At 34.9% G+C, this 14,340-nt stretch overlaps 1 protein-coding gene across 4 annotated transcripts in view; it reads right to left on the reverse strand.

The window, feature by feature from the left end:
- LOC136338186 (uncharacterized) overlaps positions 1 to 14,340 on the reverse strand; it is a 92,544-nt gene that overhangs the window by 53,530 nt on the left and 24,674 nt on the right. For 3 of the 4 annotated variants that reach the window (XM_066280322.1, XM_066280306.1, XM_066280313.1), the window contains exons 10-13: positions 10,358 to 10,422; positions 8,757 to 8,863; positions 5,819 to 5,930; positions 1,865 to 1,964 (exon numbers count right to left, since the gene is read on the reverse strand). In XM_066280322.1, coding sequence (XP_066136419.1) covers positions 1,865 to 1,964; positions 5,819 to 5,930; positions 8,757 to 8,863; positions 10,358 to 10,422 — 384 coding nt within the window. The remainder of the gene's footprint in view (positions 1 to 1,864; positions 1,965 to 5,818; positions 5,931 to 8,756; positions 8,864 to 10,357; positions 10,423 to 14,340) is intronic. The other variant, XM_066280331.1, reaches the window with a different exon arrangement.

A 14,340-nucleotide genomic window follows, 5' to 3' on the forward strand; every position in this document is an offset into this window, starting at 1 on the left:
TGGTGGGAATGTAAAGTAGTACAACCATTATGGAAGAAAGTATGGTGGTTCCTCAAAAAACTGAAAATAGAACGACCTTATGACCCAGCAATCCCTCTACTGGGTATATATCTCCAAAACTCAGAAACATTGATACGTAAAGACACATGCAGCCCCATGTTTATTGCAGCATTGTTCACAGTGGCCAGGACATGGAAACAACCAAAAAGCCCATCAATAGGTGACTGGATAAAGAAGATGTGGCACATATACACTATGGAATACTACTCAGCCATAAGAAATGATGACATCGGAACATTTACAGCAAAATGGTGGGATCTTGATAACATGATACAAAGCGAAATAAGTAAATCAGAAAAAAACAGGAACTGTATTATTCCATACGTAGGTGGGACATAATAGTGAAACTAAGAGACATTGATAAGAGTGTGGTGGTTACGGGGGGGAGGGGGGAATGGGAGGGGGATAGGGGGTGGGGAGGGGCACAAAGAAAACAAGATAGAAGGTGACAGAGGACAATCTGACTTTGGGTGGTGGGTATGCAACATAATTGAACGACAAGATAACCTGGACTTGTTATCTTTGAATATATGTATCCTGATTTATTGATGTCACCCCATTAAAAAAATAAAATTATAAAAAAAAAATGTTTTATTGAGATCACTTTGAATTTTGCTCACATGTATTGCTTTGCAGCTTAAACATTCGTTCACATTTCTCTCCCCACTCCTCCACCCTTCCTTCCCCTCCCCCTCCCTCCTCTTCTTCCTTTCTGTCTCTCTACTTCTCTCAATCTCCTTTCCTGACCACCATTTGTTATCTCTCGTTTTTCTTTTTTGATACCAGCCATTCTAACAAGTGTGAGGTGACATCTTAGTGGGGTTTACTTTGCATTTCTCTGATGAGCATCTTTTCATGCACCTGTTGGCCACTTGTATATCTTCTTTGGCAAAATGTCTATTCAAGTCCTCAGCTCAGTTTTTAATGGATTGTTTGTTTTTTCTGCTATTGAGTCGTATGAGTTCCCTATATGTTTTCTATATTAACCCCTTATCAGATACATGGTTTGCAAATATTTCCTCCCATTTCATAGGTTACCTTCCCATTTTATTGGTTATTTCTTTTGCTGTTCTAAAAGTTTTACGTTTAATGTAGTCCCACTTGTTCACTTTTACTTTGTATTAATTTTAAAATGTAAGTCTTCCATTGCCAAAAGTCAATTTCCTTCTCCATTTTTCATCATGGGTAAAGGAAAAAGAAAGAAGTGGAAATGGAACAGAATTTTTCCCTGTGATACTAATATCTACTACTAGGAAATTTTACTTCTCATCTTAAGAGCCAAGGGAGGATGCCTGCCTCCTGTCATTTTACCTACTTGACCTCTCTAAGCCTCAATTTCCTCATATGTGCAATGTGGGAATTCAAGGCCTTTCAAATGTTATGTCCCAATGAGTAAGTTCATTGGATCAGCAAAACTGAAGCCTTCAGAGGCCTGGTCCCGTGATCGTGGCAGGTGCACTCAGCCATGAGGGAAAAGCAGGGGCGCTGTAGGCAGTATGCCAGCGTGCCAGCAAGGGCGAGGGCATGGCGCAGGACAGCAGGAGACTTGTACAGGGGCTGCTTGAAGAGGCCATTCTGGGAAAACGGACCCTAATATGGGGAAACTAGAACCAGGATGGGGAGGAGGCATGGACACAGCAAACACGTGATGGAATGAACTTTACCAGGCTGCTTTGACTGGGATTATCACTTAGATCCACAATTTCCCATGTGAGAGGGCTAACCAATGTATATTGTAACTGTTGGTGGTGATAAGAAAGTAAAGAAATCTCAGAGTTATAAGTGTAAAAATATGCATACTTACCCATTCCTGTTGCTGCTGGTATAATTTCTCTTGAAAAAATCTCCACTGCCTTCTTCTCTTTATGACACACCGAAAGCCAAAGAACTACTTCTCGAGGACCCTATAAACAAAGGTAGAAATGAAAAATGCAAAGATCAAAATAAGGCACAAATCTGTATTTCCATACCATAAAAGAAGATTATTTTTCTGGACTTTATAAATATTTCTGATTTGCATGTTTACTATAAGAAGTTTATTAATATAAGTTTTCCTGATTATGACACACATGTCCACAAAAATAAACATCTTATTAAAAACATAACATTCTTAGTCCCCTATAAATTAGTAATAATTACTTTTATCTTAAAAATACAACTTGACACATGGTAAAAGATAGGTTGGAAAATTGCTAAAATTGTATTTGTAAAATTCTTTTGTTGTTTTTTCTATATATCCTTTCTTTTATTTAATTGATGCTCTCCTCTTCCTTCATATGGCAGATGATTTTAAATTATATGTGTAAAATTGCTACAGCTCAGCCCTGGCCAGATGGCTCAGTTGGTAGAGTACTGTCCCAATATGCAAAGGTTGAGGGTTTGGTCCTGGGTGAGGGCACATATAGGAACAGATCGATATTTCTGTCTCTCTCTCTCTTTCCCTTCCTCTTTCTAAAATCAATAAATAAATTTTAAAAGTATTAAAATTGCACAGTTTGATTTCTCCTGAAGAATAACTGCAAAATAGGTGACCTATGATCCTTGGGTAGTTTATTATAGAATGAGTCAATTATCCTAGTTTGAACCAAAATTAACTATGTATAAAAGCATGTAAATAAAAATATAATTTAAAAATTTTAAGAATTCATCAATTTCTTTTTTAGTGAGAAAGAGAGAAAGGGAGGGGGACAGACAGCGATAGCCAGACAGGAAGGGAGAGAGATGAGAAGCATCAATTCTTCGTTGCGGCACCTTAGTTGTTCAATGATTGCTTTCTCATATGTGCCTTGATGGGCGGGCAGCAGAGTTAGTGACCCCTCTGCTTAAGCCAGCAACCTTGGGCTCAAGCCAGCAACCTTGGGCTTCAAGCCAGTGACCCTTGAGCTCAAGCCAGTGAGCATGGTCATGTCTATGATTCCATGCTCAAGCCAGAGACCCTGTGCTCAAGCTGGCGACCTCGGGGTTTTGAATCTGGGTCCTCAGCATCCCAGGCCAATGCTCTATCCACTGAGCCACTGCCTGGTCAAGCAACAGTAGCTTTCTTTGAAATGTGTGGTCATTTGGAAGGTCACTAGAAAGAGTGATATTCTAAGGTACAGCTCTGTCTCTTATTCTGAAATTTTGCTTGTCCTTAATTGTCAGTTCATGTCTCCATAACTTTATTTCCCTTTCCAGTAAAATGCAGATCATATCAGCTCTCTAACTACTTCATAGAGTTATTACAATAAAATAATGTAGCATCATATGTAAAACACTTCTTCAAATACAAATATGAAATACAATTATTTTAACAAGAATAATGATTAAACTTCTACTTTTCTCATTATGTGTACTGTCAATCACTCTGAAACCTGCTTAATGAATCTATCTGACTAAATAAAGGTTCATGGCCACATCACTGAAAATAGACATAATGTACTATTTTAAGCAAGCTTTCACAAAGAGCCCTTTCCAAACAACAGATTAAACTTGGCTTTCACAATAACCTTTCGTTTTAATTTCTACATTCACTGACTCTAATTCAGTCAATTAAAGTGGTAATTAAACCACCTGGCAACTAAGAGAGCACATATTTCTATGTATACAAAAATATGTCTACTTTGACACCTGGTTCCTGTTTCTGGGTTTTATCAAGAATCTAAAATTTCTCATATAAATCTAAATAGCCCCTAAGTTTACATCCTGACCTTACCACACACTATTCTACAAAATAAAACACAGGGGTTCTTGGCATTTGGGGGCTTTATAAAGTGAAATTAATAACAGGCTGCAAAAATTATGAAACCAAGAATTCTTTCTCCAAAATAAGATATTTAGCTAACATCTTGTTGAGCTTACTGTTTTATATAGAAAACTCCTAAACACAAGAGTTTCAATAAAGATTTGAACATAGATATACTTGAGTTATTTAATATATCATGAACCATAAATAATATTATTTTTCTCTTCTAAAATTTAATAAATTATCTTTTTATGTTTACTCAAGCCTTAATAATCCAGTTACAAAGGGTTCAAAATAGTTTTAACCAGCTCTATGTTGAAATGAAATTCTTGCTCCTCAGTGGCTAAAAGTGCAAATGCTAAAAGGAGACCGTAGGGGGTCCAGTATTCGGCCTGCCCCTCACTAGCTGTTTGAATGTGAGCAAACCACCTAACCTCTCTGTGCCGAGCTTCCTCATTTATAAAAGTGGAAATAACAACACATATACCCTAAAAGGGGTGTTATGAGAACTAAACAACCACAAAGGATTTAGAATAGTTCCTGGCCCATATTAACCCAATTAGTGTTGCAATTGTTAATGTTTTTACTGTTATTTCCCATACATGTTTTCATCTTTGATTTAACACTTAAGTGAAAGAAGTAACAATAGGCCAAAAGATCTATAAATAATCCAGAAAAAATAAAATGGTCAAATCTTTGTGAATATGACTTTTGGAAAGTTCTAACAGTTATTCAAAAGGGTTAGAGTTGTGAATAGCAAGTTATATCAGATACATCTGAAAAATGCTGTTGGAGATAAATATATCATATGATAGACCTTGACTAGTTAGACAAGGTCAAATTATCCATAATTTAATGAGACATTGCTAAGACTTAGTTATGTTTAATTTGACCATTCATATTTTTAAAATAATCTCAAAATGCTTAGATTAAATTAGATCAATGAAACTGATTTTTAATGGGTGTTCACAATAGATTTGACATACTTTATATATCAAATATTTTTAATGTAAGCATAAAGCAAGTCTGAATCTCTTATCCCTTTTCTAGTAAATAGCTAGAAAATTTCCCATAAGAATGGAAGAAATATTATTTGTTTGTGCTGCTAAAAACAACATATATTAAGAACTCATCAGAAGTTAAAAATTTATGCCTAACCAGGTGGTGGCACAGTGGATAGAGTGTCAACCTGGGATGCTGAGGACCCATATTTGAAATCCCGAGGTCGTGGGCTTGAGCATGGAACCATAGACATGACCTCATGGTCACTGGCTTGAACCCAAAGGTCGCTGACTTGAGCCCAAGGTTGCTGGCTTGAGCCCAAGGTCACTGGCTTGAGCAAGGGGTCTCTGGGCCAGCTGGAGCCCTGCCCACCCCATCAAGGCACGTATGAGAACGCAATCAATGAACAACTAAAGTGTTGAAACTATGAGTTGATGCTTCTCATCTCTCTCCATTTCTGTCTGTCTGTTCTTGTTTGTCCCTCTGTTTGTCTCTCTTTACCTCTCTCTCACTAAAAAAAAAAAGTAAAAATTTAAATATTCATAGCTCTCTAAACACCTTTGAAGATACTGACATCCAAGAGCCTAAAAGTAACTCAAATATTAAGGGTGGAATAAGAAAGAAAGGGGATGGTTGAATTGGGGTGAGTTTTACGGTAGGCAAATAGAAAATTCAAATTGAATAACAAACTTGTCATAGAACATAGATTTAAAAAATACACACTATGAAACAGAAGTAACCCAAAACTCATAACCCATTAAACCATAGTCAGGTTGGTCTTTATAATAAATACTTTCATCATGATTAAGAATATTGCAAACCACTTACACTGGGGTAAGAAATGTGTGTGGCCCTGACCGATAGCTCGGTTGGCTAGAGCATCATGCTGAAGCAGAGGTTGTCAGTTCAATCCCCGGTCAGGGCACATACAGGAACAGATGTTCCTGTTCTCTCTGTTTCTCTCTCTCCTTTCCTTTCTCTCTCAAATCAATAAAATAAACATTAAAAAAAAAAGAAATGTGTTGTGCTACTTACTCCATTTAAATTCGCTTTAGCCTGTGCTCCATACGTTTCTTCAGACCCTAAAATTTGAACATGAACTTCACTATAATCTTCTAAGCCAGCTTCTTCAAACATAAGACGAGTTCTGCAGCAAAGTATATGTAACCAAAAAAATCCAAAAACCTTGTGAATTTATGGTTGATCAATTTCAACATTCCCTTAATTTGGGTTCCTGATAAAGATCATCCATTTTGGATGTCAATAATAATTACAGTTTAAGGACTAGAGCAATTTAGGACACTTATGGATATCAAGTCACCCCTAAATATTAGCTTTAGCTTCAAACTACATTTGGTATGTCATAGCCCTAATGTTCTTATTTTCTAAACAGCCTGAAGTTGAAGAGTTTTCTCCTTTAACTCAATAATTACACATGCAAGTACTTTTTATATTTCTAAGGAATTTGAGTTTGTTTTTTGTTGTTTAAAGTTTATTACTAATCAGTTGCATTACATATGGTCAAAGGATGTGGTCTGTAAAATATGTAGTCTGTAAAATTTCTACTTTAGGAAATGGATTAAGGTAGCCTTGAGGATGCTTAGAAACAGGGTGCATACTTGTCTTTTGGGGAAAATGTTCAATTTGTAGCTATTAATTCAACACTATTGTATTATTCTAATACTCTATGTTTTTTTTGGCAACTTGATAGCTATTAAGATCTATTAAAATCTTCCACAGCAATTATATTTCTATTTCTCTTTAGATATCTAACAGTTCTGAACTAAATCTCTCACTGCTATGTTATTTAGCACATCACACTGCACATGATCTTTATTGTGTATGATCCATTTCATGCCATTGAAATCCTACTTTACTATCAATGTCATTTCCTTTTATTTTTTTCCTTCTCATTCTCTTCCTGTTCCTTTTCTACATTCTCACTCTTTTTCATGTTTCTTGTATATCTTGTTATTTTTCACTTTTTCAATTGTCTTTTCTTTCTTTCTCTCTCTCTCTTTTGATTTTACTTATTGATTTAAATGGGAGGAGAGAATGAGAGAAGAGGGAAGCAGAAAACATCAACTCATAGTAGTTGCTTCTCCCATGTGCCTTGACCCGGCAAGCCTGGGGTTTTGAACCAGTGGCCTCAGCATTCCACGTCAATACTTTATCCACTGCACCACAACAGGTCAGGCCAATTGTTTTATTTCAATGGGCATTATAACACTTAGTTAAACTTTGATTTTAATCTGTTCTTAGAGACTATCTCTTCATTGAGAAATCTATAACATTTATATTTATTTACACAACTATGATTTTGACTTGACTCTTGTTTTATGCTGTTTTCTGACTTTTGGAATAGTAATTTATTAATTTAACAATATTTACTGAATAATGTGTGTCAGATATTGTGACATGTAACTATGTTTTCATTTTATTTAAGTACCTAAGAAAGTAGTTTTCTTTTAGGTTTCTCTGTTTAAAAATCACTTAGTAAAGCTTTCCTTAATTGCTAAATTTAAATTATGTTCCCTTATTATTCTTTTTCCTAACACTCTTTAATATTTATTCAAAGTATTTTTCAACTCTTTATTTGTGTTATTAATGTCTATTCACATACTAAACTCCATGTGAATAGCCACCTTGTCTGCTATAACCATATACCCAGGGCCCAGAAGTGAATGACATGTAGTAAGTGATTCAAATGTTAGGTGAGAGGCCCTGGCTGGTTGGCTCAGCGGTAGAGCGTCAGCCTAGCACGCGGGGTACCCGGGTTTGATTCCCGGCCAGGGCACATAGGAGAAGCGCCCATTTGCTTCTCCACCCCCCCCCTTCCTCTCTGTCTCCCTCTTCCCCTCCCGCAGCCAAGGCTCCATTGGAGCAAGGATGGCCCGGGTGCTGGGGATGGCTCCTTGGCCTCTGCCCCAGGTGCTAGAGTGGCTCTGGTCTCGGCAGAGTGACGCCCGGGAGGGGCAGAGCATCGCCCCCTGGTGGGCAGAGCGCCCCCCCTGGTGGGTGTGCCGGGTGGATCCCGGTTGGGTGCATGCTGAAGTCTGTCTGACTGTCTCTCCCTGTTTCCAGCTTCAGAAAAATACAAAAAAAAAAAAATGTTAGGTGAGAGAATTAATTAATATAGATATAAATAAAAATTTGAATTGTAGTTGTCTTGGATTCTATATCAAGTGATGGGCAATGGGTTATTCTCATTCATTTTCTTGTTAATATATTTTTTGCACTTTAAAATGTTTTATGATCACCATTGTTGATAATGAAATTATTTGATATCATTTCCTTCCTATTAAAAAAGAAATTAGCACTAATTTGTTTTTTTATATCTCACTAATCCCTATTCATTTTTATTAAGAGGAGTTTGAATCTTTAATTCAGGTTTTCATAATTAACTCAATAACATGCTTTAAATACATGACGCAGTAGGGAGTGTTACTCCTGTGGATAAGATGTAAAAGATTTGATTCAAGCAGCAGCAATTTTATGAAAGTTGTTATATTTGATTACAGAAAAATTATGAAATTTCTTTATATGCATTTCTTCTAAAAGAGAACTTTCTGGAACAAACTAAATAATCTTTAGATACCAAATACTTGTAGGTACTATGTGACCTGTGAAAAGGTCAGTTACTTCGGATCCTATTGTTTGTGTGCATTATGTTAACTTTCTAAACACAGTCTTTAGGTTAAAAAAAATGTATAGAATTTCTAGTAGACTTTAGCATCCATAAAACTTTTTTTAATACCTCTTTCTAGGTATCTGTGCCCACTCAACTGTACAATTTCCAGGACAGGGATCATCTGTATGAGTACTGTGGTTTATGTAGAATGCACTAAATGAATAAATGCTTTCAGGGAAAATATTAGGTGATCATAATAATGATTCCTGGTAAATAACTTGGTCACTAGCATGCTTTACATTTAGAGACTGGAAAACTCATCATTTTGTTTCATGTACAAACCTTTTCAAAATACTTTCAGCCGTTCTCCTTCCCTTTTCAGTTGCTCTTGGCCCTCCCATTGGGCAGACAGCAGTTGCTCTGAAACTGTCATGGTAACAAGCACTTACCTGCTGACACAGGTTACAAACAGAAACAATGGAATTATCTATGCCAACAAAACTATGCCTTAAAATGGACCATTAAACTACTATACATAAACTAACTTATCTATTCCAAGTATGTACATCAATATATAAAGTGGCCTTTTCTTAAATGAAATAATGATTTTCACAGAGGTAACGTGAAAGCTTTGAAAATATATGGTCATGGTTATCATAAAAATGTAATTTTATTGTAGAAAGCTATAAAAATGTATGAAAACTGTTTTAATCTGAGTTGTAGCTTTATTTTTAGTGAAACAGTATGTTTCACAAAGTTCTACAAAGATTAGTATAGATCTTATGAGTATTGTTTAAAATTATGGAAGAAACTGGCCCAGGTGTGAAGGTATATCCCAATTACCAAGTGCCAAAAACAAAGATCAACAATGCAAGAGTAAATTGAGACTTAAAGTTCATTGTAAGACATATGTTCTTTAAAAACTACTTTTGAGTCAACACTGAGCTCAATAAATTATTTTAAAATTTCAATAGTTAAATAACTGATTAATCATAACTATATTTGACCTTTATTTCTGAATTCAGAGAAATATTTTTCATGGCTTTAAATTGCATTGCTATTTTAAGCCTCCAATCAAGCTTTTCCTTGTACTTGGGATGAGAATTTAGAAATACTCTACTGAAAACAATCTAAACTTCCAACAAGGATATAATAATTAAGTAAACTATGATATATGCTGATAACGGAATGCTAAGGAGCACTTCTGAAATAATGTTAAAAGTATTTAATTATGAGGAAATGTTCCTATGTTAAATTTATATAACTGAAATATCTAAATATGTGTGTTTATATTGGCATGTGACTGCTACCCTTTTTTGTTTATGCCCTTTTGAATTGTTTGTCACTTGCAATCAAAAAAGTCCTGATTAAAATATGTGTAGATTATTTATGAAAAATCCATTTTAAATACGTCAATTTGCTTTGTTTTTTAACTGATGTTTTATTTTTAGGACCAGTATCACTTCAGGGCCTTTTTAAAGCAACAGGATAAAAAAAAAGCACATTGCCTAAATTTGTTTTCTGCGATGAACATATCACATCCAAACCAGTAACATTATTTTTTAATATCATACAGATATATGTTCTCTGTACTAATTCTTCAAAATATGCTCTATGATCCTTCTCTATGATGCTTTCTAATTGTGATACTACCTACCACACATACCTCTAGTTTCATATAAATAATGATTGTCCTCAATTTAAGGAATTGTCATAGTCTAAGTATAATGATAAATTCTGGAATTTACATATACCAATCAGCCTTACCAGTATCAAAAGACCAAAGACAGTCTGTGGGCTTATCCTCAGCCATGTTTTCTGCCTACTTTCTATAGGAAATTAATACTTTTTGTCTAATTAACCCCCCACCATCTATTGTACAGAGGGAAATTAATGTGCTTCCTCTCTGAACTACAATCAGGTAACAAAATCACAGAAAAGACCTTATAAAAAGAAGAAGGAAGTGACCCCTTTGCTCCTTGAACCCGCACTGCTCCACCTTCAATACCTAAACATTAAAGGGAAAAACAGGATCACATATTTTAATATAAAATCTGTTCATTACTTTTAATGCACAGCTGTTCTTTAAAAAAAAAAAAACTAAAAAATTAAAAAATGAAGAACATTACCAATTCCCATAAAACAAGAAATGCAATTTATTTTAACTTGCTATCTATTTAAATTATATCCTTGACAAGATCACAACAGGCCTTTCAAGCTTCTGAAAATATCCTTGTGAAATAAGTTCATCAGTCTCACTAATAAAATTGTCATTACTTAGTGAAATGTCAGTAAAGTTGGGCTAATTACAGCCTAATACAGTTGACATTCTTATTTTGTAAATGCAGTTGTGTGCCATTTTATACATGTATATCCAGTAAGTATAATCTTTCTTTGAACTAAATAACATCTAAAAAACACTATCTAGGATGAATAAATTACAGTATGAGAATAAAGTGGATGTTAATAAAGAACTGATTCTAAGCAAGAAGATGCATATCAGTAGGTAAATAATATATATGTCTGCATTATTTGGTAAATGTGATAGATGTATCATAATTTTGAAGACAATAGGTAATTTTCAAGAGAAGCAAAAATCTTAGTTATCATCTGCATATCACTGACAGTGTTCCGAGTTTTTAATCTAACTTATTTAACAATATTGTGTGATAAATATAAAGAAAACAAAGTTTATAAAGGCGTTATAGCTTTAACACACTTTTATCTTTAGTTAATCTATTTGACCAAACAAACATTTTGTTTCTGGGAGCACAAAATTGTTGAAGGAGCAAGGCCTTTAAAATCTGGAAGACCTAGATTCCCAATTTAGCTGTATGCTCTTAGGCAAATTACTCAAGCTCTCTGTCTCCCTTCCCCTTCTGTAAAATAAGCATACTACTACCTTGGAAGAGAGCTGTAAAGATTAGATACTTATACCGAGCCTATCTCACACATGGCAACAGTAATATAATAGTTAGTGTTCAATTAATTTTTCTCTTTCTTTCTCAAGTGACCATTCAGAAACCCTGTGCATTTTGAACTGAATTCCTAGCTACAGACTATTCAAAGTGAAAAAAATAATAGCTGATTCATATTCTATAACCTAAAACGAATCTTTAAAAGGCCCTAGTATCTAAGTGATTTGAAACAGTATTATTTCAATAGGTTCAATAATGGTCTCTTAGAATTTCTTAAACTTTATGACCCAGTTAGCTTTGTCTTTAAATGTATTTACAAGTATTGGTATAGAATCAAGAAAGCAGTCAAACTCAAATATAACTAAACCTCTTAATTCAGGCATATAATATAACTAAAGAGCCTGCTGTACCATAAAGTCAGCAAAGTAAACACTGGAAAGAGATAGTTGGCCTTGTTGTCTTGGTTAAACATGTCAAAGTGCGACATCTAAAAATATTTGAAAAATCTGCCTAATTTCCATCTGTTATATTTCTCAGAGGATAAGTAAAAGTTCACATGAAAGTTCATGGTAAGTTCAAATATGTCGTATCAGGGCATTTACAGGGTAGAAGTTCACTGAGAGTTTATTATTATTTTTTAAAGACTGATGTGGAAAAAGAATAAATATACTAATTAAAGTCACTTTATATTGCATTATGACCACTGCATTTTTGATCATCATAAATACAAATTATAAATTTTACAAGGCCGTGTGCACTGCATAATGGCAATGATGATGATTATCAGGAAGATGACTAAGATAATATCCTTGGGAATGTTCTGAAAAGAAGCAGTAGATCAATTTTGGTTGTTCTCGATATTTAATGCATAAGTTGCTACATTTTATGTGATACTGAATATTTTGTTTAAACTATATATTTAAAAACAGTATTATAGAGACATAGAAAAAGGAGAGGAACATCAAAATTAATAAATGGATACAGGCATATCTCATTTTATTATGCTGCCCTTTACCGTACTTCACAAATACTGCATTTTTCACAAATTGAAGGTGTGTGGCAACCCTGAGCCCAGGAAGTTTATTGGTGCCATTTTCCAACAGCATTTGCTCACTTCCTTTATCTATATCATATTTTGGTAATTATCACAATAGTTTAAAGTCTTTTATTATTATTATATTTTCTATGGTGATCTGTGATAAATGATATTTGAATTACTATTGTAATTGTTGGGAGGAGCCATGAACTGTGCCCATATAAGACGGTGAACTAATACATGTGTATGTTCTGACTGCTCCATTGCCAGCCATTCCCCTTCTCTGTCCCTCTTCTGAGGCCTCCTTATTTCCTGAGACACAAAAATATTAAAATCAGGCCAATGAATAGCCCTACAATGGCCTCTAAGTGTTGTTCCCCCATCAAGGCACATATGAGAAAGCAATCAGTGAACAACTAAGGTGTCACAATGAAGAACTGATGCTTCTCATCTCTCTCCCTTCTTGTCTGTCTGTCCCTATCTCTCTCTGACACACTAAAAAAAACAATTACATAAACTTATTTGATGAAGCACAGTAGCATTTGAGAAGACTGACTCCAATGTTGAAAAAAGTTCTTTTGTGGCTAAAATGTTAGGAAACAGCATCACATTCTACAGAGAAATCACTCATGAAAGCAAGAGTCATCCAATGCAGCAAACATAATTGTTGCTTTAACTTAAGAAACAGCCACAGCCACTCCAGCCTTTAGCAACCACCACCATGATCAGTGAGCAGCCATAGACATCAAGGCAGGACTTGCCACCAGCACAAAGATTATGACTCACTGAAGGCATAGATGATGGCTAACATTTTTAGCAATAAAGTATTTTATTCATTCATTTATTCATTTATTTATTTTTAGCGATGGGGTACAGAGAGAGACAAGAAGGGAGAGAGAGAGGAAGCATCAACTCATAGTTATAGCACTTTACTCATTCATTGATTGCTTCTCATATGTGCCTTGACCGAGGGTCGCCAGTCAATCCAGTGACCCCTTGCTCGAGCCAGCGAGCTTGGCCTCAAGCCAGCGACCTTAGGCTTCAAGTCAGTGATCTTTGGGCTCAAGCCAGCAACAATGAGGTCATGTTTAAGATCCCATGCTCAAGCTGGTGACCTCGGGGTTTCCAACTGAAGACCCTAGAGTCCCAGGTCGATGCTCTATCCACTGTGCCACTACCAGTTAGGCAGCAATAAAGTATTTTTAAATTAAGGTATATATGTTGTTTTTTAAAAAACATAATGCTATTGCAAACTTAATAGACTATAGTATAGTATAAACATAACTTTTATATGCACTGGGAAACCAAAACAATTTATGACTTGCTTTATTGCTATATTTGCTTTACTGTGGGAGTCTGGAACCAAACAGTATCTCCAAGGTATGCCTATATCATCTTACTACCTACCTAAATAGAGATGATATTTAGTTTGTAATTACTAACAATGCTATTTAAGGTACACAATTTGTAGACTATTTATGGCAAATATAGACAGTCAAGAGAAATGTTTCCTTTGGAACAAAATTACTAAATCACTGAAAAAAAATCTAAATTGAACAAACATTAGTCAATATTGTTTGAACTGGTAAAGCAAGAGGTTTAGATTTTCTTTTGGGTAAAACCTTCATATTTTAAAAAAAGTTTCAGAAGAATAACAGTGAACATATACACAAAATTAAAACATAATTTCTAGGTTCACAAATTAAAACATTTTCATTTTATAAAATACTGTTACATATTTTGATTTCAGCAAAGGATTCTAGAGGGATTGAGTCAAAATGCATTCCTCTATTTCTCACTGTCTCCTGTCCTCAGCCTCACAATATACCTTTAAGTGTATACTTTGCTTCTTAAATTGAAGAGCATATTTGTTTCTCTGTAACATATCTATATTCTCTTTCTAATGTATTGCGAAGTGGTTTTAATTGAACACAGCATGTATTTGTTCATTCACTCAATAAATGTTTAGCTC

Source organism: Saccopteryx bilineata, chromosome 1, assembly GCF_036850765.1.
Source record: "Saccopteryx bilineata isolate mSacBil1 chromosome 1, mSacBil1_pri_phased_curated, whole genome shotgun sequence".
Taxonomy (NCBI): Eukaryota; Metazoa; Chordata; class Mammalia; order Chiroptera; family Emballonuridae; genus Saccopteryx; species Saccopteryx bilineata.